This window comes from Stomoxys calcitrans, chromosome 2, assembly GCF_963082655.1.
Source record: "Stomoxys calcitrans chromosome 2, idStoCalc2.1, whole genome shotgun sequence".
Lineage (NCBI taxonomy): Eukaryota > Metazoa > Arthropoda > Insecta > Diptera > Muscidae > Stomoxys > Stomoxys calcitrans.
In genome coordinates this window covers 226916827-226944118 of record NC_081553.1, presented here as the reverse complement: position 1 = coordinate 226944118, position 27292 = coordinate 226916827, and the positions used below count along the sequence as shown (strand labels likewise).

The 27292-nt window shown below is 34.8% G+C and overlaps 3 protein-coding genes across 14 annotated transcripts in view; 1 reads left to right on the top strand and 2 right to left on the bottom strand.

The window, feature by feature from the left end:
- Positions 1-638: 638 nt before the first annotated feature.
- Positions 639-1524, bottom strand: LOC106081013 (large ribosomal subunit protein mL40). Its single transcript, XM_013242684.2, has 3 exons — positions 1416-1524; positions 1114-1359; positions 639-1044 (listed from the first exon to the last, which is right to left on the bottom strand). Exons 1-3 carry the CDS (start codon positions 1439-1441, stop codon positions 726-728), a joined length of 591 nt encoding a protein of 196 aa, XP_013098138.1. The 5' UTR covers positions 1442-1524; the 3' UTR covers positions 639-725.
- A 3231-nt stretch (positions 1525-4755) lies between these two features.
- The window catches only part of LOC106095473 (protein NASP homolog), a 27626-nt gene continuing 5089 nt past the window's right edge, over positions 4756-27292 (top strand). The window contains exon 1 of the mRNA XM_059361359.1: positions 4756-4904. The gene's annotated coding sequence lies outside the window, so the exon portion shown is untranslated. The remainder of the gene's footprint in view (positions 4905-27292) is intronic.
- The window catches only part of LOC106081007 (mucin-5AC), a 146839-nt gene continuing 130924 nt past the window's right edge, over positions 11378-27292 (bottom strand). For 9 of the 12 annotated variants that reach the window (XM_059361354.1, XM_013242669.2, XM_059361356.1 and 6 more), the window contains 2 exons: positions 14762-14899; positions 11380-14204 (listed from right to left, as the gene is read on the bottom strand). In XM_059361354.1, coding sequence (XP_059217337.1) covers positions 13924-14204; positions 14762-14899 — 419 coding nt within the window. In that variant the 3' untranslated portion in view covers positions 11380-13923. Of the gene's footprint in view, positions 14205-14761; positions 14900-15336; positions 15465-27292 lie in introns of those variants that run through there. The other 3 variants (XM_013242679.2, XM_059361358.1, XM_059361357.1) reach the window with 3 other exon arrangements.

Here is a 27292-nt window from a genome sequence, read left to right as displayed (position 1 = left end):
TCAAACGAATTATCCGCCCGATTATCTTTCTCTCAGGACATCGGAAATCACCGGTCACACATAGGGCCCAGGAGTTTATATTTGAGCTAGCGACCTATTTACATATCCGACCGATCTACATCAATGTTGTAGTTGTAGCAGTTTGTTGTCTTCTATCTTTCGTCTGCTTGATTCTGTTGAGTGTCAAGACCTAGGAGCTCTGCGACTAAGATGGGGTGTTTCCACGGGGATCTGGGTCTGAGTCGAGTGGGTCTGGCTGGGCAGTTAAACAGGTGACGTGTATCGTGCGGACCCTGGTTACAATCGGGACATACATCTTACACGTCGGCATCAATCCTTGCTCTGTAGGAGTTGAGGCAGCTGCATCTGCCGGAACGTTTTTGAGCCAGAACTACTCCGGTTTGCCGGGGGAGGTCAATTTCTTCGGGTCCAATGGGAAGCGGTCGTTCTCCAATGACTACATTCACCCGGTAGCCATTTACCGTGTCTGCATGAATGTTGTCTAGACCTGCTTGATATGCCGACATCAATAAGAAGTATTTGTTCAAAATTTTGTGGAGCTAGCTTTAGTTGTTCGAGTGTTGTCATGGTTTATACAGACAGAAGGATCATATCGACCATATATATATATAAATCAATAAAACGTTAGAGCTGTTTATTTCTTGAGGGGAACATACAATAATAAACTATATATAACAAATCGCAGACGATTTATCCATTGCCAGTTACACTATATCCCATTTCTTGGCTTCTAATATGTACTCACCATCGGGTGAAACATAATCTTTAATGGGCGGTGTTGCCACGGGACCTTTCATCTTAACTGGTAAAACGGTCATATCCGGCTGTATGGCCTCCTGGTATAGCTCCTCCGATTCTAAGCGCAATTCATCCAAAGCTTTACTTTGGCATCGCATTAAGCGATCGATTATTTGAAAATCGTTAATTTTTTGTTCATGTTTATATCTTGACCATTGTTTGTTCAACTGAACTCTTCTCTCAAGTTCAGCTTCGCTTAGAGCAGATAGTTTACGCGAACGTTGTCTAAAATGGATAAACACAATTATAAAGAATTACTATACTAACTACTCCTATACCAAAGCCTATGCTTACTGTTGCTCATCTATCAAAGTCAATGGCACCTCCAATTCTTCAACGGGCTTCAATTGCCTGGAGTTCTTTTCTAGACGCCGAATTTGCTTTTCCAGCTTCTTCTTACGTCTGTCCTCACGCTGTTTGATAATTTGTGGATCGAGTTTTTTCTTTTTCTTAAGTGGTTCAGCACACAACACCGGTGATGTATGCAGCCATGCCAATGCCAAGGGTTGTTTTATACCTGTCGTCGTCTGCAAGCTTAATCTAAATGAAGAATACTTTTAAAAATTCTCCTCATATTTATCATAATTTATATGCACCTTGATAAAGCATTTAGCAACGACATTTTAAGTTAAAAATTTATAAATTAATTATAGCCAACAAAACCAATCCTCTGCCAAATGTAGAATGGAATTGACATTGGGTTTGCATAACAAATGAATGGTCAGCTGTGATTTAATTAACCCGTTCAGGGCAACCAAATCTGTTGTTTTCATGTAACGTTAACACGATATGTAACGTTATAGCACTTTAACGTTGTTAAAGGTGCTATCACACTTTATGTACATGTCTTATGACATGTCGCTTTTGCAATTCATCATGTATGTCAAAATTGGCAATTTACATACGATTCATCATCTTTGCTATCACATTTGTATTTGTTATTTTCGTATGACATAACCTAAAATGTGAGCAAAAGCTGGGTTTTCTATAACTACAATTGTTAATGTTGTGAGGAACTAATTAAATCATAAAGTTGTGAAAACAATTTAACTTTGGAGTTTCTTTCATTAGACTAACAATACGAACAGCTGAGTACAATTTTTATTTTTGTTTTAATTTTGTAGTAAATCTAAATGTCAAAGGCTTGAAAACACATCTGTGACTTTTTTCCAAAATCTCGAGGGGATGTTCTATTTGATCCTATATTCCACACATAAGCCACAATGTTATAATGATGAAAATACAAAAACAAATCACATTTAAAGATGATAAGTTGTAGAACAAAGTTTTTTTTCTAAAACCACGTTGACATTTCAATTTTCGGCATTTGCCACTCAAAGTAGATTCTTTGGGGTAGAGTTTTGTTGTTGTACTAATGACTCTTAATTGTACCATGATTCACAGCGAAAAATCCAAGATATATGCATTTACAGGCAGTGGCAGTTGCCCAACAACTAAATATTTAGTGCACTATCTGTTAAAATCGCCGATTAGTGCAACTCTGATTTTGCGTATGTTACTAGTTCGCACCATTTTTCGTTGTTTGTGTGTGCTTTCGTTCTTAACTATAATACACACACGCAATCAAAAATCGTTGACAGATAGTGTACTTCACGAGAAAAAATTGTACGCAGCTGTTTACGATACACTACCTGGTAATTTTGTCATGGTTGTTCGTGTGAAAAGTCGAAGTCAGTAATAGGTTTTACGCGGCGACATGCCGCTACCTTTTTGTTCATAGAACTCAATACAACTTTTGCGGAATGTGTTCGCATTTTTTTCGTCATCATTTTTTATCGATGTCAGTACTAGGCTTAATGCATTATTTTATTCAAAGAACTTTGAGCGGAATGTGTTCGCATTTTCTTCGTTACCATTTTTTAAAGAGAGTTTTGTAATAGTATTGGTATAAACAAAGGTGTATGTATCACATGTACACATCCATCAGTCATGGCTGAAAAATCATTATCATTTGATTTTTTTCGATGAATGCCGTCTATCGATTACCGTTTACAAAGAAATGTGTAATAATTTATTGACAGATATTGTAAAACATCAGGATTCAGTGAATAAGGTTAAGCCAAGCGATCAGCCGTCATACAATTTTTTTAATTTTTGGCAGTACTTGGCATATTCATTCATTCACAATTTTTCTTTGTTTACCTTTTCTCCTATTTGATGACACTTTCAATCAGCAGAGTTGACATCCTTAATGATTTGGGGGGCCTATCCACTTTATGTTTTTTCATGTGACCTAACGTTCTATTGGTGAATCCTGGAAAAACACGATCTTTGCCAAATAAAGTAAAACTTCACTCCGAAGAGGTGTCGCACTGCGGCATACCTTTCGGACTCGGCGATATAAAGGAGGCCCCTTATCATTGAGCTTAAATTTGAATCGGACTGCACTCATTGATATGTGAGAAGTTTGCCCCTGTTTCTTAGTGGAATGTTCATGGGCAAATATGTTGTTGCGTCAAATAAATTCAAAGAAAAGAAAAATCGATGTACTGTTTTTGGCAATAGGCTGGTACTGTATTCACTTTTCTCTATATTTTTCGCCGATTACTTTTTTATATAATGGATTTTAAAGCTAAAAACTTGCAGATTTCATTCAGTAGGACATTACGTCATTACTTATCAAGGCCGATTTAATAAGGTGGTCTCACGCGTACAACTGCTAACAGCCGGCCAGGTTTAACGGTATTAGGTTTGGTTAGGTTAGGTTGAAAAGAGGGTGCAGATATTAATCCGCCCCATGCCACTATGGACATACACCTAAGCCAGTAATCGGCTTGTTGTGCGCTCCAAAAACTACAATATAAAGTAACCTCTAAAAAGAAAATTTCAAGTTAGGAATTCCGTGCTACTTACAAAATTCTTGATTGTTTTAAATGCTACTCCCCTAAGTTGGTTCATGTGTGATATTGTGTCTCCACCTACATAAGTACAGGTATCTATTGGACGCGAAAGCCAGGCAATGACAAAGGAAATGCTCCAACGTCTCATCATCTTCCCCGCATGCCCTACACATGTTCGTAGTCCTATGTGTCCCGCTATGATACCAACAGCTATACTGACCTCCTTCTTGCTTCCTTTTAGTAATATTCTCGTCTTCTCACGATTTGGATGCCCCCATTGGATTTTCACCGTTCTACCGACCGTTTCGCTGTTCCACAATGTTGCATGCGCATTCGTCGCCCACTCCCTTAACTCGGACTGCGTCGACCCGAAAGGCTTCGAGTTAACCAAGTTTATTGGCGGCAGTTCTCCGGTCTTCACCGCCAAATCGCCTGCCCTTTTATTTCCCCTTACTCCGTTATGGCCCGGCACCCAAACGATGCGGATTTTGCCTCAGAGAAGGCGTTAATCTCCTTCTTACACTACAAGACTGTTTGTGACCTTACCGTCCTGGTTGTTATTGCCCTTATGGCAATTTTACTGTGACGGTTGACGGTATTAAGATGTCAGATTTTTGTTTGGATTCCCTTAATTGTTATCTTTTTTTTTGTTCTCATTAACGTACACGTATACACACACGCACGTAATTGTGTTTGTGTGTGTTGGGAAAACGTCGTTTAGCTTGATGGTAAGATGGCGGATTGCCCCATATGATTTGTGTATGTAGTACGAATGAGACCACCTTTATTTGTTTCGCCATGATTACTTATGGTAAAATTTTAATTTTATCATTGTTATATATGCAGTGTTTCAAAAAAGTAATCGTGAAAAAATTAGTTTCCAACGGTGAAAAACGAACATAGTACCAGGCAGTAAAGCTGTAATCAACACACGATCAGGATGTGCCGTCTAAAAAGGCGATTAGGCTTTTTCGATTTTTTTCAACTTCAAAGTCGATTATTCGACTGTTTTAAACAGTAAAAGTCGACTTCGACGTTTTTACACAAAAAATCGATTAATCGATTAGTCGACTTTGGGATCCCTAATTTGGCTCCTCAACAACGTTCATTCGTAAACCATCAATTATCTTGTGAAACAGTTAAAGCGTGCAATTTTTCGTACTTTCGCAGATTAACTTATTAATTTAATTTTAATAGCTACAAAACGAGAAACGTCGTCTCCAGGTAAGTCTAAGAATATCGGCGAAATTTTCCCTAACCAAAGCAATGCATTTTCGTACAAGTAAAGGTATTCTGATGACTCCAACAGACGTCGGCCAAGTCTTTTTTTTTATTCAAGTTGAATGAACCTTTTGTAGACTGAATTTGCGTGCGGTCTTGAGACAAGTATTTCATAACTTCCTTGTGGATTCTATAAATGGTTGTTTTGTTTCTCGATTTTTATACTATATGCATTATTCCCAAAGTATGTAATGTAATTGTTAGCCGAAAATAGAGTTGCATACAGCCGGAATGTTTGCACCGAGTAGTTTTTTGCGCCTTTTTTTGCAGATGCTGCACAAGTTTGTTGAGCAGACAAACTAGGGTTACCAAACACTATATAAAAACTGTTGCTTACGAGTTAATAGTTTTGTTCCCAGATGTGTAATTGATTTTGTAAAATATTTGAAAATATTTTTTACACAAAGGGATATCATTTTGTTGTACTGTTCTGTTCGTTTGAATTTTGGTGCGTTGATTGGTTTTGCAGCACAGTCAAATGGTTGATGTCATTGAACTTATTTGTGCATTTTGGATTTTTCAATGTACATACATACATACTTACATATGAAACAACACAGCCAAAACGGCTTTCCATTATTTTTGTTTTTGTGGGAAATATACATATGTACATATAGGTACATTTGTGTATAAACATCTCTATGTGAATTTGCGTATGAAACACGTTTTGATATTAATTCGAATATGTGTTTTCATCATCACTGTCACCATATAAATGTACGTACATGTATAAGACTGCTCCAAATTCATCAACATCAAAGGAACATTTAGGGCCAAAGACTTCTCAATGTTAGGAGGGTTCATAACGTAGCACATATTTTACAACTTCATCATGTAAAAATCGTTCAAAAGAATTGCACCCTCCAGGTTCTCAAGAAGCCAAATCGGGCGATGGGTTTATATGGTAGCTATATCAGGTTATATCCACGGCTGTAACATTGAGCTTTAATTTGTGTGGTGTTCATTGTTGTCACGAGACGCTTAGCTACGGGATACCGGGCGCGTCCACAGTTTGTAAATAGTAGGGTGCTCCATACGGAGTTGCTGCAAATGCAGTCGCGTACAATCATCGGTATCGAGTGAAGAGTCTCGGTGTGAAGCTGGGCGGCTCCGAATTTTGCTTAAATACTGAATGCCTAAGCTGCGCGGATCATGTTCCTGCGACAGCAGGTTGTACATACCGGATTGGACCAATTGAGTCCTTCAGGGCTGCCGCCTCAGTGTACAACACACTTCTAGGTCTCATGGGTATATATTGACTTCAAATATATATAATTTCCAGGTTCTAGCGCTAACGGTTCGCCCTATTCAAAGTTCACCTATTTCCAACCTTTTTTAGTACTTTTTTGTTTTTAAATGTGGAAAAAGTCTTTTGGCATACCAGTTTAGGTCGCCATAGTATACCTTAATTCCAAAATTCAGAGATCTAGCTCAATTAACAAACAAGCTACCAAAAAATACCAAATGCTGTACTAAACGTACCATTTTTCCTACTTCCGGTACTATTTTGGGAAATTTTTGTCACCAAATTTTATTTTTTCGAGACGTTCTTAAATTAGAGCACAAAATCTTATTGCTAGCCCCATCCGTTCGCGCTGGGTAAAGAGTCACAATTTCGTAATTTTTAGTACCTAAACGTACGAACAACACAAAACCTTGTTTTATCGCGCGCCTACAAACCAAGGCCCACATTCGCGCCAAATTTGATAACTCTAGCTTTAGCCGTTTGGGCTGGGCGTTCATCAGTCAATCACTAAGTCAGCCAATTACGCAAGTTTCATCAAAATCTGACAACGGAATAGAGGGTCAATCGTAATGGGGGCCCCCTGGCTACGTTCCTGCCTGCCGTATAGACCGATCTCTCGTTTTAAGATATTGGGGACCCTAAAAGACGCATTTATTATCCAATTTCTTCGAAATTTGGAACAATTTAGCCTAGATCGGTTCAGATTTGGATTTAGCTGCATTATAGACCGATCTCTCGATTTAAAGTCTTGGCTTCATAAAAGGGGCATTTATAATCCGATTTCGCTGACATCGACATCGACATCCGTGTCGAATATATGGTTCGGATCGGTCTCTATTTGGATAAAGCTACCAAAAAGTCCAATATGTTCTACAAATTTGAACAATGACTTGTACTTATTAGACCACTCAATGTCCTTGGCGATTTTGGTCCAAATCGTACCATATTTCGATATTATGCGATAACATATGCATTTTTCACAGGATTATGACGAAAGGTGGTTTACTTATATATCCGAGGTGATGGGTATCCAAAGTTCGGCCCGGCCGAACTTAACGCCTTTTTCTTTGTTTGAACATCAAATTGCCATTATTGGCTTATATGTCAACTTAGTGTATAAACCAGAAATTTTTATTTCAACCCAGATTTTGTAAAATCGACAACGTGCCCTTTCAAGCAGGTTTGGAGGCCCTTGAGATTTTTGGCCCAAAATTTCGATGTGAAATTCCTCTATTCTCAAATACCTTGAATCTGAGCCCCATATTGTCATAATAAGGCTATATGCCCATTTGTGCCCTTTGGGATAAAGCTCTACGAAAGTTAAATCCATATTTCAAAGTAAGGTTCGTACAAAAACTGCAAATTTTGCCCATGAACATTCCACTAAGGAACAGGGGCAAACTTCTCACATATCAATGAGTGCAGTCCGATTCAAGTTTAAGCTCAATGATATGGGGCCTCCTTTTCATAGCCGAGTCCGAACGGCGAGCCGCAGTGCGACACCTCTATGGAGAGAAGTTTTTACATGGCATAGTACCTCACAAATGTTGTCAGAATTAGGAGGGGAAAACAACTGCTGAAAATTTTTATTGATGGTCTCGCCAGGATCCGAACCCAGGCGTTCAGCGTCATAGGCGGACATGCTAACCTCTGCGCTACGGTGACCTCCAAAGTAAGGTTCTTTATCTATTTGTAAAACCCTCATTGTCATGATAGGTAGTTTAAGGTAATAGCATGACCACTAAACACTTGACTTCATATATTTTATGTCAGATTGATTCCGCCTTCTGTTCGAGTTCTGCTATTGAAAAATCGCGGAACTTTGGCTTGTTGACTTCTTCAGCAGTTAGAGGGCGCAAATTTTATCCGATTTGGTTGTAATTTTGCACGTGGTATTTTAATATCACTTCCAACAACTGTGCTATGTATGGTTGAAATCGATTCATGTTGTTGTAGTAGCAGTGTGTGGTACACTGAGGCGGCAGCTCTTGCCGATGAAGGAATTCATCGGGACAATCCGGTACATATAACCGGCTGCCATGGGATTGTAAAATAGAAATCGATTCATAACCTGGTATAGCTGCCATATAAACCGATCTTGGATCTTGAGTTCTTGAGCCGCTAGAGGGCGTAGTTCTCATCCGATTTGGCTGAAATTTTGCATGAGATGCTTTGTTATGATTTCCAACAAGAGTCTTAAATATGGCGCAAATCGCAACATAACCTAATATAGCTGTCATATAAACCGATCTGGGATATTGACTTCTTGAGCCTCTAGAGGGCAAAATTCTAATCCGATTTGGCAGAAATTGTGTACAATGGCTTCTCCCATGACCTTCAACATGCGTGTCAAATATGGTCTGAATTGATCTATAGCTTAATACAGCTCCCATATAAATCGATCTAACGATTTTGCTTCTTGAGCCCCTACTGGCTTCTACTGTGGTCTCCAACATTCAATGCATTTATGGTCCGAATCGGACTATAACTTGATATAGTTCCAATAGCATATCATTTCTTATTTATTATTCTTTGTGAGCCTAAAAAGAGATACCGCGCAAAGAACTCGATAAACGCGATCCATGGTGGAGGATATACAAGATTCGGCCTGGCCGAACGCTTTTACTTGTTCTTATTTAGAAATTCTTCATCTAAACAATATTTCAAATGTTTTCCCTTTATACAAACCATATGATCATATGAAAACACTTATTTTTTTAAGATTTTTAGCTTTTAATTAAATGAAATAAATTCCACTTTTTTATTCAATAGATATTTTAAATTAATATTTTATATTATATTTTGGTTTAATTCTCTTAAGGCAAAGCGTTTACATAAAAATACATTTTGTTTAGTTTTGTTCATTGTATGGCCTTTTTAAACCCATATTTTGTCCATGTATGATGTATAAATTTCTGTTTTTGTGTGTTATTTAAAAGCAATAAAAGCATTGCATTTCATATAATAATTCAATATAATTTTGGTTATTTTTAGTTTAAAACAATTATTTGTGGGGTTTAAAAAATATTTAGTACAATGAAAGAGCGATGACGGGGTGTACTACTATATGACACTATTCAAGGGATAGGTTGTTAATAGGAAATGAAGTATAGAAATCTGGTTTCAATGCTATTGGTTAATACACACATGTTGGTGAGAATCCAAAAAGAAAAACTTGTAAACTTAAACATTGGAATGTTACCGTTCTGTTCTGTTAATTGTATGTAAACTGTTATTAGTTCATTGTTACTTAGAAAAGTATACCTTGTTGTTTTACTAACTTGTTTGGTTTCTTGAAACATACAAACAGTTGCATCTGTTCATAGTTAGGTTCATTTCAAACTTTGTTCTCGTTTTGATTCCTATAAACGGGGTGAACGTGTAAAAAATATAATTTATGTGTCTTAAACAATTTGTTTTTTTTCTTTTTTTCAATGAAGGCCATTTGATTCGTGTATGTGTGGGGTTTATTCCTTGTTTATATATCATATTATAATGAACATAAAAGTATTTTTGAACATTTCTTTGAAAGAGCTTTAAGCAAAACACAAAACTTTTAGATTTTGACAATGGTGTTTTTTTTTAAATACAATGTAGATTTTATAAAAAGGCAAAAGTGTTTGTGTATAAGTTTATGAAAATAGTTTTGAATTAAACTAAACTTAAAAACAGTAAATTTCCAATTTTGTTCACAGGAGGGTTTAATAAAATGTACAAGGCAATTTGTAGTTTGTTTCCAATTGATAGACAAATTATGTTTTAAAGAGATATTCAAATATGTTCTGTTCAAACAAAGGCTTACTTAAAATCAAAATTTCCTTAAAATTGCCATAAAAAAGTGTTTTTAAAAGTTTAAAAATCTAAGAAAATTAGATGTTATTCGATTTTTCATAGAAATTTTGATGATAATCGATTTTTCATTGAAAATGAAATGTTAATCGATTTTGTATAGAAAATTTGATGCTAATCGAATTTTCAAGAAAATTTGATGTTAATCGAATTTTTATAGAAAATTTGATGTTAATCGAATTTTCATAGAATGGTAATTCATTGATGGTAATCGAATTTTTATAGAAAATTTGATGGTAATCGAATTTTCATAAAAAATTTGATGTTAATCGAATTTTTATAGAAAATTTGATGGTAATCGAATTTTCATTGAAAATTTGATGGTAATCGAATTTTCATTGAAAATTTGATGGTAATCGAATTTTCATAGAAAATTTGATGGTAATCGAATTTTCATAGAAATTTGATGGCAATCGAATTTTTATAGAAAATTTGATGTTAATCGAATTTTCATAGAAAATTTGATGTTAATCGAATTTTCATAGAAAATTTGATGTTAATCGAATTTTCATAGAAAATTTTATTGAAGCTTTCTTATAATCGAATTTTCATAGAAAATTTGATGTTAATCGAATTTTCATAGAAAATTTGATGTTAATCGAATTTTCATAGAAAATTTGATGTTAATCGAATTTTCATAGAAAATTTGATGTTAATCGAATTTATTTTAGAAAATTTGATGGTAATCGAATTTTCATAGAAATTTTTATGGTAATCGAATTTTCATAGAAAGTTTGATGTTAATTGAATTTTCACAGAAAATTTGATGCTAATCGAATTTTCATAGAAAATTTGATACTAATCGAATTTTTATAGAAAATTTGATGCTAATCGAATTTTCATAGAAAATTTGATGGTAATCGAATTTTCATAGAAAATTTGATGGTAATCGAATTTTCATAGAAAATTTGATGTTAATCGAATTTTCATAGAAAATTCGATGTTAATCGATTTTTTATAGAAAATTTGATGGCAATCGAATATTGAAAGGAATATTGATGGTAATCGATTTTTCATAAAAGATTTGATGTTAATCGAATTTTTATGGAAAATTTGATGTTAATCGAATTTTCATAAAAAATTTAATGGTAATCGAATTTTCATAAAAAATTTAATGGTAATCGAATTTTTAAAGAAAATTGGTTAGTCGATTTTTTATAGAAAATTTAATGTTATTGAAATTTCAGAAAATAATTGATGTGTATCGAATTTTCATAGATGGTTATCGAAATTTCATAGATGGTTATTGAAATTTCATAGAAAATTTGATGTTAGTCGAATTTTCATTGAAAAATTGTTTTGCATACCAAATTTGATGAAATCATCACATCACAGAAAATCGTTTTATTGAAGCTTTCTTATAATCGAATTTGTAATATAAATTTTGTTTATACTCGAGTATTTTAAATCCAATTGTTGTTTTTTGAGAAAATTTTATTTATTTGGTCTGTAATGAAAATATGATTTTTATCGAATTTGGTTTAGAATATTTGATTTTAATAAAAAATGTGGTTAATCTTAATTTCATTAGGGTGATGACTTTTTATACCCACCACCATAGGATGGGGTATACTAATGTTGTTGTTGTTGTTGTTGTTGTTGTTGTTGTAGCAGTGTGTGGTACACTGAGGCGGCAGCCCTTGCCAATGTAGGAATTCATCGGGTCAATCCGGTACATACAACCGCCTGCCATGGGATTGGGGGTATACTAATCTAGTCATTCTGTTTGTAACACCTCGAAATGTTGATGAAGGACCCCATAAAGTATATGTATATTCTTGATCGTCTCGACATTCTGTGTCGAACTAGTCATGTCCGTTCGTCCGTCCGTCCGTCTGTCGAAATCACCATAGCGTTCGAACGCGTAAAGCTAGCCGCTTGACCACATCGGTTCAAATTTGGATATAGCTCCCATATAAATCAATCTTGCGATTTGACTTCTGAGCCCCTGGAAGCCACAATTATTGTACGATTTAGCTGAAATTTTGCACAAAATATTCTTTTATGACTTTCAACAATTGTGCTAAGTACGGTACAAATCGGTCGAGAACCTAATAATGCAAACTACAAGTTTTACCCATGAACATTTCGCTAAAGAACCGGGACAAACTTCGCACAAATCACTGAGTGCTGTCCGATACAAGTTTTAAGTTCAATGATAAGGGTCCTCCTTCTTATAGCCGAGTCCGAACGGCGTGTCGCAGTGCGACACCTCTTTGGAAAGAAGTTTTACATGACATTACCTCACAAATGTTGCCAGCATTAGGAGTGGAAAATCACCGCTGAAAAATTTTCTGATGGTCTCGCCAGGAATCGAACCCAGGCGTTCAGCGTCATAGGCGGACATGCCAACCTCTGTGCTGCAGTGGCCTCCGTGGTAAGAACCTAATGTAGCTCCCATATAAACCGATCTCTCGATTTGACTTCTTGAGCCCCTGTAAGTCCCAATTTTCATCCGATTTGGCTGAAATTTGCATGTGTTGTTCTACTATGACTTCCTACAACTGTGTAAAGTACGGTCCAAATCGGTCAAGAACATGATGTCGTTCCCATATAAACCAATCTCCCGATCTGATTTCTTGAGCTCTTACAAGTCGCTATTTTTATCCGATTTGTCTGAAATTTTTTAAAAAGTGTTCTGTTGTGACTCTCAGGAACTTCGCCAAGTATGTTCTAATTCGGTCTATAACCAAATATAGCTCCCATATTTTAGTAGAATCCATGGTGGTGGGTTGCCAAGATTCGGCCCGGCCGAACTTAGCACGCTTTTACTTGTTGTTTCTCAAAAATAATTTCCTGTTGTACGTATGAATTAACTTTTGAGTTAAACATTGTTAAACACTAAAATTACATTAAAGTATTAAAAAAAGGTCACCCACAAACCACTTCGAAATTAAATTTTTGAAATCATTTTGTGCGTGAGGTGTTTTTTATCGAATCTTAAATCTTAAATAAAAACTCATCCAAATATGATGCAGGGATATGAGGTTGTAAAATGTCATCATTCTAATTTTCATATAAAATTTTTAAGTTTTTAAAATTTTTTCGTGAGCAGGACATATTTGAATTTATTTTTAATTGTTGTTTATAATTAACATTAAAAAACGTGTGTTTGTTATCTGAAATTTAAAAAGTATATATCAAAAAGTAATAAATAAGCAAATTGGTTCTTTTTATTATTGTTTAGAATCTAGTTTTACTAAATTGTTTTTTTTAAGACATAATTGATGCATAGGATTTGGGTTTTTTTAATCTGTTTTCTTTGGTTGTGTTTTATATTTAACAATGCTTTAGAATGTTTGTTTTTTTGTTTTTTTTTTGCAGCTAAAGAAGAATTGAGTCTTGCCTATTGTTTTTCAAGTGTTTGTTTTTTTTTACAAATATATATGTATGTATGTGGTATTTTGGTTTCTAGCATATCAGGCTACTTATGTTTCTTAGTACAGGGTTTGTTGTTGCCGCTTTATACTTTTAAACAAAACTTTCAATTTATAAGTTTTTGTTTATATTTGTAAATTCCTCTACACAAGTATGTTTTTATTCTCTTAAACACTACAATTTTCTTTATATATAGTGGATGTTGTTCTTGTTGGTTGTTTGTCGTCGTTTTCCTTCATGAAAAGCTTAATATAATTCCCATTTGTTGTTGTTTTTAGTAGTATTTGTTTCTTTTTGTTTTCTCAAATAAATCTCAAGGTACTCAAAAACTTGCATTCATGAAACGCATTTCGAATGTTCACATTTTTTTCGCTTTAAACTTTTGTAGAAGAGTTCTTGTTTCTGCATCATGCTGTTGGATAATAAACATGCAGAATGGTGGCCCTTGTGCTGGCACTGAGTTGTGGTGAGCAAATGGTATTTGCAATTTCAGATCATTAAGGTTGAGAAAGGGTTATAACGCATTATCTTTGACAGTAATATCCATAGAACTGAGGTTATGGCGCACAGAACCACTCCTCCCCAGCCCAAGTCCAGACTCCATGAGGTGAGAAATACTCGTGCTCCCAATAGGTTCTTCGCCATTATGGCAGGGCCACCAGGTCGAGCCACTATGCCGTCGACAGTGCCATCATAATCACTATCCAGCATGGGTCTGCCTTGCTGGCGCTTAAAGTGTATGATCATTAAAGTGAATAGAGCAAACAAAGCTGAAAAATAGAAAATTTGGGAAAATTTGTGAATCTTGAATAAACATGGATTCATTCGTCGTTAGATTGATTATTGAAAACAGTCGATTTGTTAATGTTCTCAATGTCAAGTTTTGGGCAAAAATATTAGAGATATACAAAGCAACAGCATGCTGATGTTTACCATCACTAATTGTAAGAACATGCTGGTATGATGCAAATTGCAAATTTTTCCCATGAACATTCCACTAACGAACAGCGGCAAACTTCTCACATATCAATGAGTGTAGTCGGATTCAAGTTAAAGCTCAATGATAAGGAGCCTCCATTTTTATAGCCGAGTTCGAACGGCGTGCCGCAGTGCGACACCTCTTTGGAGAGAAGTTTTACATAGCATAGTACCTCGCAAAGGTTGCCAGCATTAGGAAGGAAACCACCGCTGAAAAATGTTTCTTTTTTCTGATGGTCTCGCCAGGGTTCGAACCCAGGCGTTAAGCGTCATAGGCGGACGTGCTAACCTCTGCGCTACGGTGGCCTCCATAGCTGGTATGTTACATTGTATTTATTTATCTACTCACCTGCTAATAAATACATAACTCCCGTTATTAAAATTGCACTTATTTGTCTCTGACATACTCCAAAGGCTCCTACTAATGCCGCGCTGCCCAGTATTATTAGACACACAAGAGAACAGGAAATTGACAGATTTTGCATTCCTATAAAATTGTGAAAATATTTTAGTATTACTATAAGATCCTTGTTAGGGCATTGTTAATTTTTCGCTTTATGGGAAAAGTTGTTATTACAAAAAATAGCTAACATTTAGTAAACAAGTTTTTTTTACATTTTTTTGTATTTTTTACAAGCTTGTTGATTTTGTTTTTTCTTTTTTTGTAACATAATGGAGCCTTTACACGCAAGGATTAATAAATGTTGAGTAATATTAGGGGAACATATAAGCCAATCCTGGATAAACTATTAAAATTTATTCTATCACTTGGCAAAAACAGAATGTGCATAGACGAATTTGAACATTGTGATTGTCAAATAGGGATTTGAAAATGTCACAAAAAACAGAACAAGTCAAAAAAACTGTTAAAATATCAAAAAATTTAAGTCGGTTTACGGCCTTCCGAAGCCTTCTATCACTCACAAATTTATGCAGTCGTTTCAAAGTTTAATCGTTATGTGTAAAGGTTCCATATGTCTGAATAGCATACATAAAACATAACTGTAACCTCAGTTTGGCTTTCGATTTGGTTCATTGTTGTAGTTGAATTTCTTTTTTTTAAGAATAGCCAAATCGTTGTTTTGAGGAATGCAAGGAGGAAAGACATACAAAGGATAAAAGCAAAGTGAGTTCTAGGAAATCAAGCAAAAAAAAAGTTTGCAATCATTTATAAATTAATGCTATTATAGGCAAAAAGAGTGATGTCGATTGTTTTATTTGCCCACTCTGTTATAAACGCATCAAATGTGAGATAGATACACGTCCTAAGGTGGTTTGTATGTTGTATAATCAAAATTTGATTTTACTCGAATTTTCAAGAAAATTTGATTTTAATAAAATTTTGATAGAAAATTTGGTTTTAATCAAGAAAATTTGATGTTAATCGAATTTTCATAGAAAATTTGATGTTAATCGAATTTTTATAGAAAATTTGATGTTAATCGAATTTTCATAGAAAATTTGATGTTAATCGAATTTTCATAGAAAATTTGATGTTAATCGAATTTTCATAGAATATTTGATGTTAATCGAATTTTCATAGAATATTTGATGTTAATCGAATTTTCATAGAAAATTTTATTTTAATCGAATTTTCATAGAAAATTTGATGTTAATCGAATTTTCATAGAATATTTGATGTTAATCGAATTTTCATAGAAAATTTTATTTTAATCGAATTTTCATAGAAAATTTGATGTTAATTGAATTTTCATAGAGAATTTGATATTAATCGAATTTTCATAGAGAATTTGGTGTTAATCGAATTTTCATAGAGAATTTGATGTTATTCGAATTTTCATAGAAAATTTGGTGGTAATCGAATTTTTATAGAAAATTTGGTGCTAATCGAATTTTTATAGAAAATTTGAAGCTAATCGAATTCATGGAAATTTTTAGTTGAATTTTCATAAAACTTTGTTTTTATTAGTTTTTACAAAGAATATTTGGTTAATCGAATTTTCATAGAAAATACCATTGTTACCGATTTTTCTTAGAAAACATTTTTTATGGAGAATTTGATGTTAATAGATTTTTCAAAGAAATTTAATTTTAATCAATTTTTAAAGAAATTAAATTTTAATCAATTTTTCATAGAAAGCTTGCTTTGAATTGAATTTTTAAGGAAAATTGGTTTCAAATCGATTTTATATAGAGCATTTTTTAGTCGAATATTCGAAAAAAATTTATTTTTATCAAATTTTTAAGAAACGGTTTAAATCAGGTTTTTTAACTCTTCCTGGGGTGCTTAGACCGACCCTCGACATTTATGCTCATAGTAATGTTTTGTTCTACCATAATCCCACCAAATATAGAGAATTATCCTGCCGCCACGGATATTCGGCTACGGCGGCGGTCAGGCTTATATATTGTCAATGGGTTTACGTAATGTATCCATTCTAGAGCTAGCTAAATATCGATGTTTAATTTTGTGACTAAAAATCGATTGATATTTTTCCGATGGATACTATCGCAAAAGTAAAAATTTTTGAAAAATTTTACAATAAAAGGCAATCCGACACTGAATGTATCCTTTAATATACATTGCGCCTATAGAGGGCGCAATTTTCATACGATTAGGCTAACATATTGTACAATGATTTCTCTCATGACATTATTAACCTGGGTTTTATTTGGTCTGTGCATTGATATTGATTCTATATAGTCGATCTCATGATTTTTACTTCACATTTTCATTTGAAATATAGGTGATGGGAAATTAACGATAGTATCGATATTTATTATAACAACTATCGAATATTGCGATTGTCGATAGTTTGCCAACGCTAATCCATTTACCAACAATCGATAATTTTCTACAACAGTTCTCTTCAATTGACAGAATTTTATCAAGCTCACCGTAAAAAGTATTTTTGGGAACAACATTTTTCTACTGAATCCTGAACCATAGTGATGGTTACCAAAAAAACTCCAAAATACGAAATTTGTTGCTATTTACACAAACCATACATATGAATATGATTTCTATACATAACATAAGCCTGCGGTGAATATTTATCCGGCACTTCGTTGTACTTGCCCAGTTGATGATCTTTTACTTTGGCATTAAGTCTGTCTTAAACATATTTAATAGTGGTTGTGTTATATATGTTGAAACCATTAAAAGCCTCGAGGGATTTAAATATCCGTAGTGGATATATAAATCATGCTATTAAACTTTTTCAGTATATTTTTAGAGCGTACCTATTAAACAAACGTCACAAAACTAAAGGACGACTGTCCATCAATGTCAGTTTTCACGGAAATTTCCTAATCATATAATCTTCCTGTACAACTGATGGGACAACAATCATGCCATCATGCCATACATTCTTGCTATACGAGTACATATGAACATTAGGGGGGGCCAAATTTTGTCTCTAACAATCTAAGAGACGGTTTCTCATTCTCCGGTTACACTTTTATCGTATTGATATTCTTCTTGTTATCGGAATTAATTTTTGTAAATACTTGATTATGTCTTATCCTATCGATAAACCTTAACCGGCAGATGGGTGCCGATAAATTGAAACAGATGATCATATACAATCAGATGTTTTTGTTTACCGATTGCTTCGTAATATTAGGGGTACTCGCGTTATTTCCCAATAAAAATTACAGGAGAGTAGGTAGCTTCTGATGAGGAAAAATGTTTCCATATTTGCAACCTCTTATTTAGAAAAATTTCCAAATATTTTTCGCCTTCACTTACATGGCATAGAACCTCACAAATTCCGCTAGAATTGGGAGGGGTAACCACGGCTGAATTTTTTCTGATGGTCTCGCCAGGATTCGAACCCCGACGTTCAGCGTCATAGGCGGATATACTATCTACCATACTATTACCGTAAGAGTTTACAAGAAACTCATAATTTTTAACAGGATAAATATACCGGTTAATTATAATGAACTTTATTTTTTCTACGAGAAACCGGCCCTAAGAAAAATTCAAAGAAATTTTGCCAATGAAAACAATGATTTTACATGAACATTTAGTTTTCGGTTTATTTTAGATCTTAAAATTTTTAGTAGTTTTGGTTGAAATCAAATCAAAGTGTTTTTTGTTCCATACTTATTACCCCACCCAAATGTACATACATCACTCGCTGTAATGAAACGTAATTGGTTTGCATTACCATAACCAAAAACAACTCAAATTGCACAAGGACATTGGGTGGCAGTGCTGCCATAATAGAGGTGGCCATAATGGGAACAAAAATGAAATCGAAACAGTACTTTTATCATAGGAACATTTTCCTTTTACTCTCCATATAACCGTACGCATGTACGAAGCAGCATTTAATACAAATAATGATACAAATAATTGCACACTTTTATTATATTATCAAGGAGAGCAACATATAATTAGTCAAGACATGAAAGTTAATATCCCTACAAACATTTCTCATAATTTTGGAAGAGCGTTCGAACCCTCGAAGATTAAGACCATCTTCGGGAAAATTTATACGCAATTTTTCTTCAGTATGAGTAGCGAAACACACTTCTAGGATATTATGGGACAATCCATTGCACGTGCGAAAGTTTAAGGAACTCTTGGTAACGATTATCTCATAATTGCTTAATAATTGTCCAGAAAAATTGTTTATGTTGTTGTTGTAGCCACATTTTCATGTGGAGGTGGTGATCGTCGTCAAGCTCCTGTAAGTGAGCAACTTCGTTCCGGTCCAAATGACCAATCGCCGCGGGAACAGTGTGGCCATTGGTTATTTAAAGGCGCCAATTACTCGCCTAGTCATATCGAGCATTATAGGCACTCAATATTTGTGCAAGAGCCGGTGTCGCCCGGGCTCTCACTGAGATTCTGCGTTCGATACTGCTGATTGTCCGCGACTGCGGTTTTAGCTACTCCTTATGGAGCATTTCACTAATCGGCAACCTGTGGATGCGCCAGGTAGCTCGTAGCTAAGCTTCTCAATGAACACCACACAAATTGGAGCTCAATGTTCCAGCCTTTGTGGTGCTTACAGCTATTCCGTGCCAGGAGAATTTTTTATAAATCGCTTGAGCTAGCTTTTCGCGATTGTTTTCTTTTTCGTGCCCGGTGCGTTAAGCACATGTATTGTATTGTATTATTCGCTGTTTTGAGTGGACAACTTACACAACACCAAACAAAATTCTTACTTGGCTTCCGTAACAATTAGCACTTAGTATGACGAATTGGACTAGTAATACAAATATTTTTTTAAGTTATTCGTAGTTGTTACGTTATCTTGATATAAATTTTTAGATTTTCCAAGCGAATAACGCCCAACTCTTTTAAAACAATATTTAATCAATATTCTAAAAGACGAGTGTTGTGCAACTCTTATAGAAGTTTATTTTATAAATCTTTTAAAACATTAATTTGTTACCCGTGCACACGATTCTTGCGCGATTCTATGATTTTCCGAGACGGAAGATGGAAGATTTGCGGAATACTCCTCCAGAAGAGTCTTCTTGAGGGCACAAGTCCTCACGAGGGGGCAATCGTCTACGAATCTTAGACGAGCTTGTCCGCGATGATAACCTTCAGCTGGAAGATTCGCTTAAGATTATTTGGCGATCGAAAATGTTTGCAGGGATTATACATATGTTCCTATGCATGGATATGTAAGTACACAGAAAAAAATAAAAATCGGTTTCAATTACGAAATCAATTGATTCAATTAATTTTTTATTGAAACTGCCTCAATCACAAAAATGATAATATCAATCAAAAGTTTTGAAAAAGGCGATTGAAAAAAATCATGTAAAATAATTTTATGCATTTTCAATTAAAAAAATGTTTGAAAAATTTTGACATTTCCAATAAATTTTATAATTGATCCAACTAAAAAAATTATTGAAATTTTTGAAATATTCAATTATTTTTTTAATTGATCCAATTAAAAAATGATTGAAATTTCCGAAATATCCAATTATTTTTTTAATTGGATCAATGAATGGATCAAACGGGCAGTGCTGTTGGGTCTAAAAAGTTTCCGATACAATTTTTTCAGATTGAATTAACAAAGTGATGGTATCAATTTTTTAATTGAAAATTTCAATCACGATCGTAATTGAAAAAAAGTTTAGATTCAATTAAAAAAATTATTGAATAAATTAATTTTTTAATTGAAAATTGCCTAAATATCAATCACATTATTAATTGAAAAAATCCGGTTTCAATTGAGACATGATTGATTCAATTAACTTCTTAATTGAAAACATTTTTGTGATATTTTTTTTTCTGTATATAAATAGGTATGCCATGTAAAAATAAAGAGCTTCCCCCTTAAGGCTCATTTATTTCAATGGTGAGGTTGATGATTGAGTTCATAAAGATTTCTTCTCTTAATGGCCATATTATTTTATTAGCTTACACGGGCATATCAATTAGCGTGAACGATTTTGGGGAATTGAAACGAGAAGTAATGATACAAGGGGGATGAAAACTTGGCTTAACCCTCTTTTGTTTTTGTAATCACCATAAAACAATTTCTTTGTAAAAATGCTTTGGACCAATTCTTCTTTGCAAAGACACTAGCGAGGGGAGAATTTAAGTTAGAGCACTAAAGACATTTTAAGGGATTTGTTTTTTTTTTTTAACTACAGAGTGGTTGCCATTCCATTTGCAATACATTTAGGAGAGTAAATTTTGTTTTTTTTTGTAAATTTGACCACGAACATTTCATTAAGCAGCATATTCCATATCAATGGGTGCTATGTGATGCAAGTTTCAGTTTAATGATTAGAGATGTCCGTCAATGAAGCTGAACGCCAGGGTTCAAATCCTGGCAAGAACATCAACAAAATTTACATCGGTGGTTTTCTTCTCAAAATGCTGTCTACATTTGGGAGGTATAAAGCCATATACAAATTTCTTCTAAGAGTTGTCGCCCCGGCGGCTATGAAAGGAGGTCCCTTATCCCTTATTATAGATCTTAAACTTGAATGCGACAACACTCATATTGTTCATATGTGTAATGTTCGGGGGAAATTTGAAATTTTTGCTCCACATCTTTAAAGGATGGACTTTCCTATTAGAGTGCCCACTGGCCGATAATCTCTTTGCAGATAAGTTTTTCATTGCTGAATAACACAGAAAATTCTACCGCTGATAAATTTTCTGATGTTCTCGCTGGGACTCGAACATAGGTGTTATGCTTTCTACTCGGACATGCTTAATGCCACGGTGGACTTATATAGAGCTCAATATCATTTATCATTGATTAACTAATTGAAATATTAAAGATAAGCTAATATTTAAACATAACATTGGAAATTATAATACCCACCACCGAAGGATGGGGGTATATTCATTTTGTCATTCCGTTTGCAACACATCGAAATATCCATTTCCGATCCTATAAAGTATATATATTCTTGATCGGCGTAAAAATCTAAGATGATCTAGGCATGTCCGTCCGTCTGTCTGTTGAAATCATGATACAGTCTTTAAAAATAGAGATATTGAGCTGAAACTTTGCAAAGATTTGTCCAAATCAGGTTAAGTTCGAAGATGGGCTATATCGGACTATAACTTGATATAGCATATACATAGCACATACACATGTACATAGCTGCAATAGAGACCGATCTCTCGATTTAAGGTTTTGGGCCCATCAAGATTTGCATATAGCTGCCATATAGACCGATCTCATGATTGAAGGTTTAGGCCCCATAAAAGGCGCATTTATTGTTCGATGTCACCGAAATTTGGGACAGTTAGTTCAGTTAAGCCCCTCGACGTATTTCTGCAATTTGGCCTAGATCGATTAAGATTTGTACATAGCTGCAATAGAGACCGATCTCTCGATTTAAGGTTTTGGGCCCATAAAAGGCGAATTTATTGTCCGATTTCGACGAAATTTGGGACAGTGAGTTAAGTTAAGCCCCTCGACATATTTCTGCAATTTGCTAGATCGATCAAGATTTGCATATTGCTGCCATATAGACCGATCTCTCGATTTAAGGTTTTGGGCCCATAAGAGGCGCATTTATTGTCCGATGTCGCCGAAATTTGGAACAGTGAGTTGTGTTAGGCTCTTCGACATGTTTCTGCTACTTGTCCCAAATCGGTCCAGATTTGGATATAGCTGCCATATAGACCAATATCGCAATTTGAGGTCTTGGCCCCATAAAAGGTACATTTATAATCCGTTTTCAATGAAATTTAACACCGTGACTTATGTTAGGGTTTTCGACATCCCTGTCGTATATGGTTCAGTTTGGTTTATTTTTAGATATAGCTACTAAAAAGTCCAATACATTGTGTTATACACAATTGAACAATGATTTGTACTTATTAGTATTTGGTCCAAATCAAAACATATTTCGATATAGCTCCTTGTATTCAAGGACAAGCAACACCTGGAGATGCCATCACGTACATATCGTGTGAGTAAGGTTGTCCTTATAGAGCTAATACGTTTTCTCCATCATTTCAATAAGAGTCATAACGAAAACAAAAGTTGTTAGTGACCTTGCTTTGAATAGGGGTAAAATTCAAAGCAATATACTACAACATTTCTTCCCTCCAAGAGTTTTGTGTAGCATTTGTTCTTATTCTTTCTTTTGTTTGTGGTTAACAATCAAAATATAACAATTGCTATTTTTGTTTATGTTCTCTTGTGAGAAGAGTATGTGTGGAGTAAGTTTCAGGGATGATTTTGGTTGTCACATTTTTGTTTTATTTGAATTTTAATATCTGTTCTGTTGATTTAGTTGCTTACGCAGAAGAGGTTAATTTTCTGAATAAGCTTTTGATTTGTGAATGTAATCTTAGCTGAGTCTTTTATTTTATAGAAGTGAGGAAAGGGGGGGACGACCTACTACGTATTAATAGTTAAGCATGGCGCAGTAAGAAACTTGGGTGAAAGTTGTCAGTGTATCGGTCTTGTTAAAGGTATATATAAAAATGTTTTCGTCCCCTCTACAATCGTCTGTTGTATTCGAAAACTGGTAGGACAAAAGTCTTCAGTACAAGTGAAAGGACTTGAGAATAAACTACGAATATAGTGTAAATATTTCGCACAATCTTCCACCAAAGTATAATCTGTCTGTCCAAAAGCATGCTAACTTTCGAATGAGTAAAGCTAACTTCTTCAAATTTTACGCAAGCACTTCTCTTTGATGTAGGTCGGTTGGGATTGTAAATGGACCAAATCGGTCTAATTTTCTATATAGCTCCCATATAAAACAATCATCAGATTTGCCTCCTTTTGTCTTTAGAAGGCGTAATTTGAGTCCGATTGGACTAACATTTTGCACAAGGTCATCTGTTATGATTCTCATTATATATGGAAAATTTGGTTCAAAGCGGTTAATCATCTGATATAGCTCCCATATAAGCCGATCGCTGGATTTGCCTTCTTAAGCCCATAGGGGTTGCAATTCTTAATTATACCCATTACCGAAGGATGGGGGTATATGCATTTTGTTATTCCGTTTACAACACATCGAAATACCCATTTCCGACCTTATAAAGTACATATATTCTTGATCGTCGTATAAATCTTAGACGGTATAGCCATGTTCGTCCGTCCGTGTGTCTGTCTGTTGAAATCACACTACAGGCTGAAAACTTTGCACAGTTTCTTTTTTTGTCCATAAGCAAGTTAAGTTCGAAGATGGTTTAAATCGCACTATATCTTGATATAGATCCCATATATACCGATCTTCCGATTTTGGGGTTTCGGACCATTAAAGTCACATTTATAATCCGATTTCGCTGAAATTTGGCACAATGTTTTGCGTTTGGCTCCTCGACTTTCGTACTGAGCATGATCAAGATCGGGCTATATTTGGATATAGCTGCCATATAGACTGATCTCCCGATTTAGGGTCTTGGGTCTATAAAAAGTGCATTCTTTTACCCGATTTCGCATAATTTTGCCACAAGGACCTATGTTAAACTTTCCAAAATCCGTTCCCTATATGGTTCAGATTGGTCTATATTTGGATATAGCTGCCATATATATCGATCTCCCAATTTAAGCCTTGGGGCCCATAAAAAGAGCATTTATTACCCGATTTCGCTGAAATGTTGCACAGTAGGGTGTGCCAGCCCTTTCAATGCCCGTGTTCAATTTGGGCCCCTTCGGCTGATGTTTTGACATAGCTGCCATATGGACCTATCTCCCGATCTAAGGTCTTGAGCCCATAAAAGCGTATTTATTATCCGATTTCGCTGAATTTTGGCATAGTGACCTATGTTAGGCTATTCGACATGAGTGCCTTATATGTTTCAGATCGGTCTATATTTGGATATAGCTGCCATATGGGCTGATTTCCCGATTTAGGGTCTTGGGCCCATAAAAGTTCCATTTTGTTGCCTAATTTCGCTGAAATTTGGCACAAGGATCTATGTTAGGTTTTCAGACATCCGTTTCCTATATGATTCTGATCGGTCTAAAATTGGGTATATATGTCATATATACCGATATCCCGATTTAAGGTCTTGGACCCATAAAAGGAGCATTTTTTACTCGGTTTCGCTGAAATTTTGAACACTACGCTGTGTAAGAGCCTTCAACATCCGAGATCAATATGGCCCCCATCGACCTATATTTCGAAATATCGATCTAAGTTCGATAAAAGAGTCGATAAAAGACACATTTATTATCCCATTTCGCTGAAATTTGGCATAGTGACCTATATTAGGCTTTTCGACATGAGTTCCTTATATGGTTCCGATCAGTAAATATTTGGATATAGCTGCCATATAGACTGATCTCCCGATTTTGGGTCTTGGACCCATAAAAGGCGCAAGTATTACCCGATTTCGGTGAAATTTGGAACAAAGACCTATGTAAGTCTTTTTTTGACATCCGTTCCCTATATGGTTCAGATAGGTCTATATTTAGATATAGCTGCCATATATACTGATATACCGATTTAGGGTCTTGGGTCTATAAAAGGCGCATTTATTACCCGATTTCGCTGAAATGTGACACAGTGAGCTGCGTTTGGCCCTACGAAATCCGTATTCAATATAGCTCCCATCAGTCTATATTTGGATATAGCTGCCATATAGAGCGATCAGCCGTTTTAAGGTCTTGAGTCGATTATCCGAAGTCGTTGAAATTTGGCATAGTGACCTATGTTAGTCTTTTCGACATCCATTGTTGTTGTAGCCACATTTTAATGTGGAGCTGGCGATCCTCGCCAAGCTCCTGATGGTGTGCCTTTAGGAATTAGGTAGGGCCATACCCTGATTTTGTTTTTCAATAATTGTTGCTTTCTTTCAAGGCATAGTTTTTTAGATCTTAAACCCTTTTGAATGCCACTAGGAGGTGGACTTGGTTGAATTCAAGCTCACTCGCCGAACCATTTCAGTGTGGTTGAAGTTTTTTTAGACCACCACGAATAACGAATTATCGAAGAAATATGACCATACTTGACATTTTTAAATGCATTGGACCACTTTAGTAATTTCTTTGTTGTCCTTATATTTTGTAACAAAAGCTAATAGCTTAATTAGAGCTATGATAAAATACTTTTTGCCAACTTGCGTTTCACCAATTGTGTAATTTTGCTGGAAAATAGTTTTTCTCTGTGGGGATATTTATTTAACAACAACAAAAACAATAGCACCACCTTTATGGCAAAATGTTTACATTTTGCACACAGACAGCACTCTAAATGAATTCATTAAAAAAGGAAACCAAATGGAAACCAAAGAGAAAAATTAAAACTACAATGAACAACTAGAGAATATAAATAAATAATACAAACAGAGAGCGCGCGAGAGAGAGAGAGAGACAAAAAATGTAACAGACTTTAACTGGCTGTGAAAACTGATGCCTGTTGTTTTCTATGAACTCATCGTGGACAAATAAAAACAAACACAGACACATGGTAGATAAATAAAAAAACGCCATGGCATCCACACCAGTTCAACCAAAGGAAACGGAAATTGCTTTTGCTCATTTAAATTTTAAAAATTACGCAGCATATTAAAGTGTTATTAAGTTGATACTTTTATTTTTTTCTTGCAGCCAACTAAAAAGTGCTAACTAAATTAAATTGTGCAAAAAAACTATAGAAAGTTGGTCTTTGTATTGTGAAAGTGTAATAATAAGGGAAAAAAGCAAACTGCAGTTTAGCTACTTTGTGCTTCTCTAGAAACAATTTGGCTAAGCAAAATTCAAAAAATGGTGCATTCTATCTTCTCTAATGGCATTCATGCAAATTTTCTTTCTTAAAAAAGAAAAAGTAAAAAGTTAGGGTAAAACATTTGTACAATATAGTTAAATTCTAATAATAGCTGCTATAAGTATATCTAAATGGTTTTTATATGACAATTTGCGGTACAACCTACGTGATGATAGCCTTTTTTCTACTTTTTTTTTCATTATCCTTAGAAAAACTTTCTTTACTCAAAAGGGGGGGTAGGGTAAATTTGTGTACTAAATTTTTTTTACTACTGTATTACGGGTACGTTCAGATGTTATTTTGGGATATGCATGTGGTAAACTTTATACATTATAAAGATCCTTTATTTAGTTATGAGAGGAACTTTTCACATCGATATTTTTAAACTATGTCTTAAAACCTTTTGAATTATTTATCGAATTATGTCAAAAATCACTACCTGGTATGTAATACCGACTGCAGTGGTAGTTGTCTGAAAGATAATTGTCGAGAAGAGTCTTTGTCTTCTTATGAAGGCGGATGGTCCACATCAGAACTGAGTAGACAAACTGACGTAGTTCGTGGAGCAGAATTCTAACAAGTCTGAATTTTTTCCAATATGTTTCATTGAGTTAGAGATGGGGGCATACTAATTTCGTCATTCTATTTGTCATACCTCGAAATATTCCTCTGAGACCCCATAAAGTATACATATTCTTGATGGTCATGACATTTTAAGTCGATCTAGCCATTTACGTCCGTC

Bases quoted from the DNA above. Each gene is read 5' to 3' on its own strand.
- LOC106081013 (XM_013242684.2), bottom strand. From the start codon at position 1,441: ATGTCGTTGCTAAATGCTTTATCAAG. The intron at 1,360-1,415 runs GTGCATATAAAT...TTCTTCATTTAG, and splicing joins TTGCTAAATGCTTTATCAAG to ATTAAGCTTGCAGACGACGA. The intron at 1,045-1,113 runs GTAAGCATAGGC...TATCCATTTTAG, and splicing joins ACTTTGATAGATGAGCAACA to ACAACGTTCGCGTAAACTAT.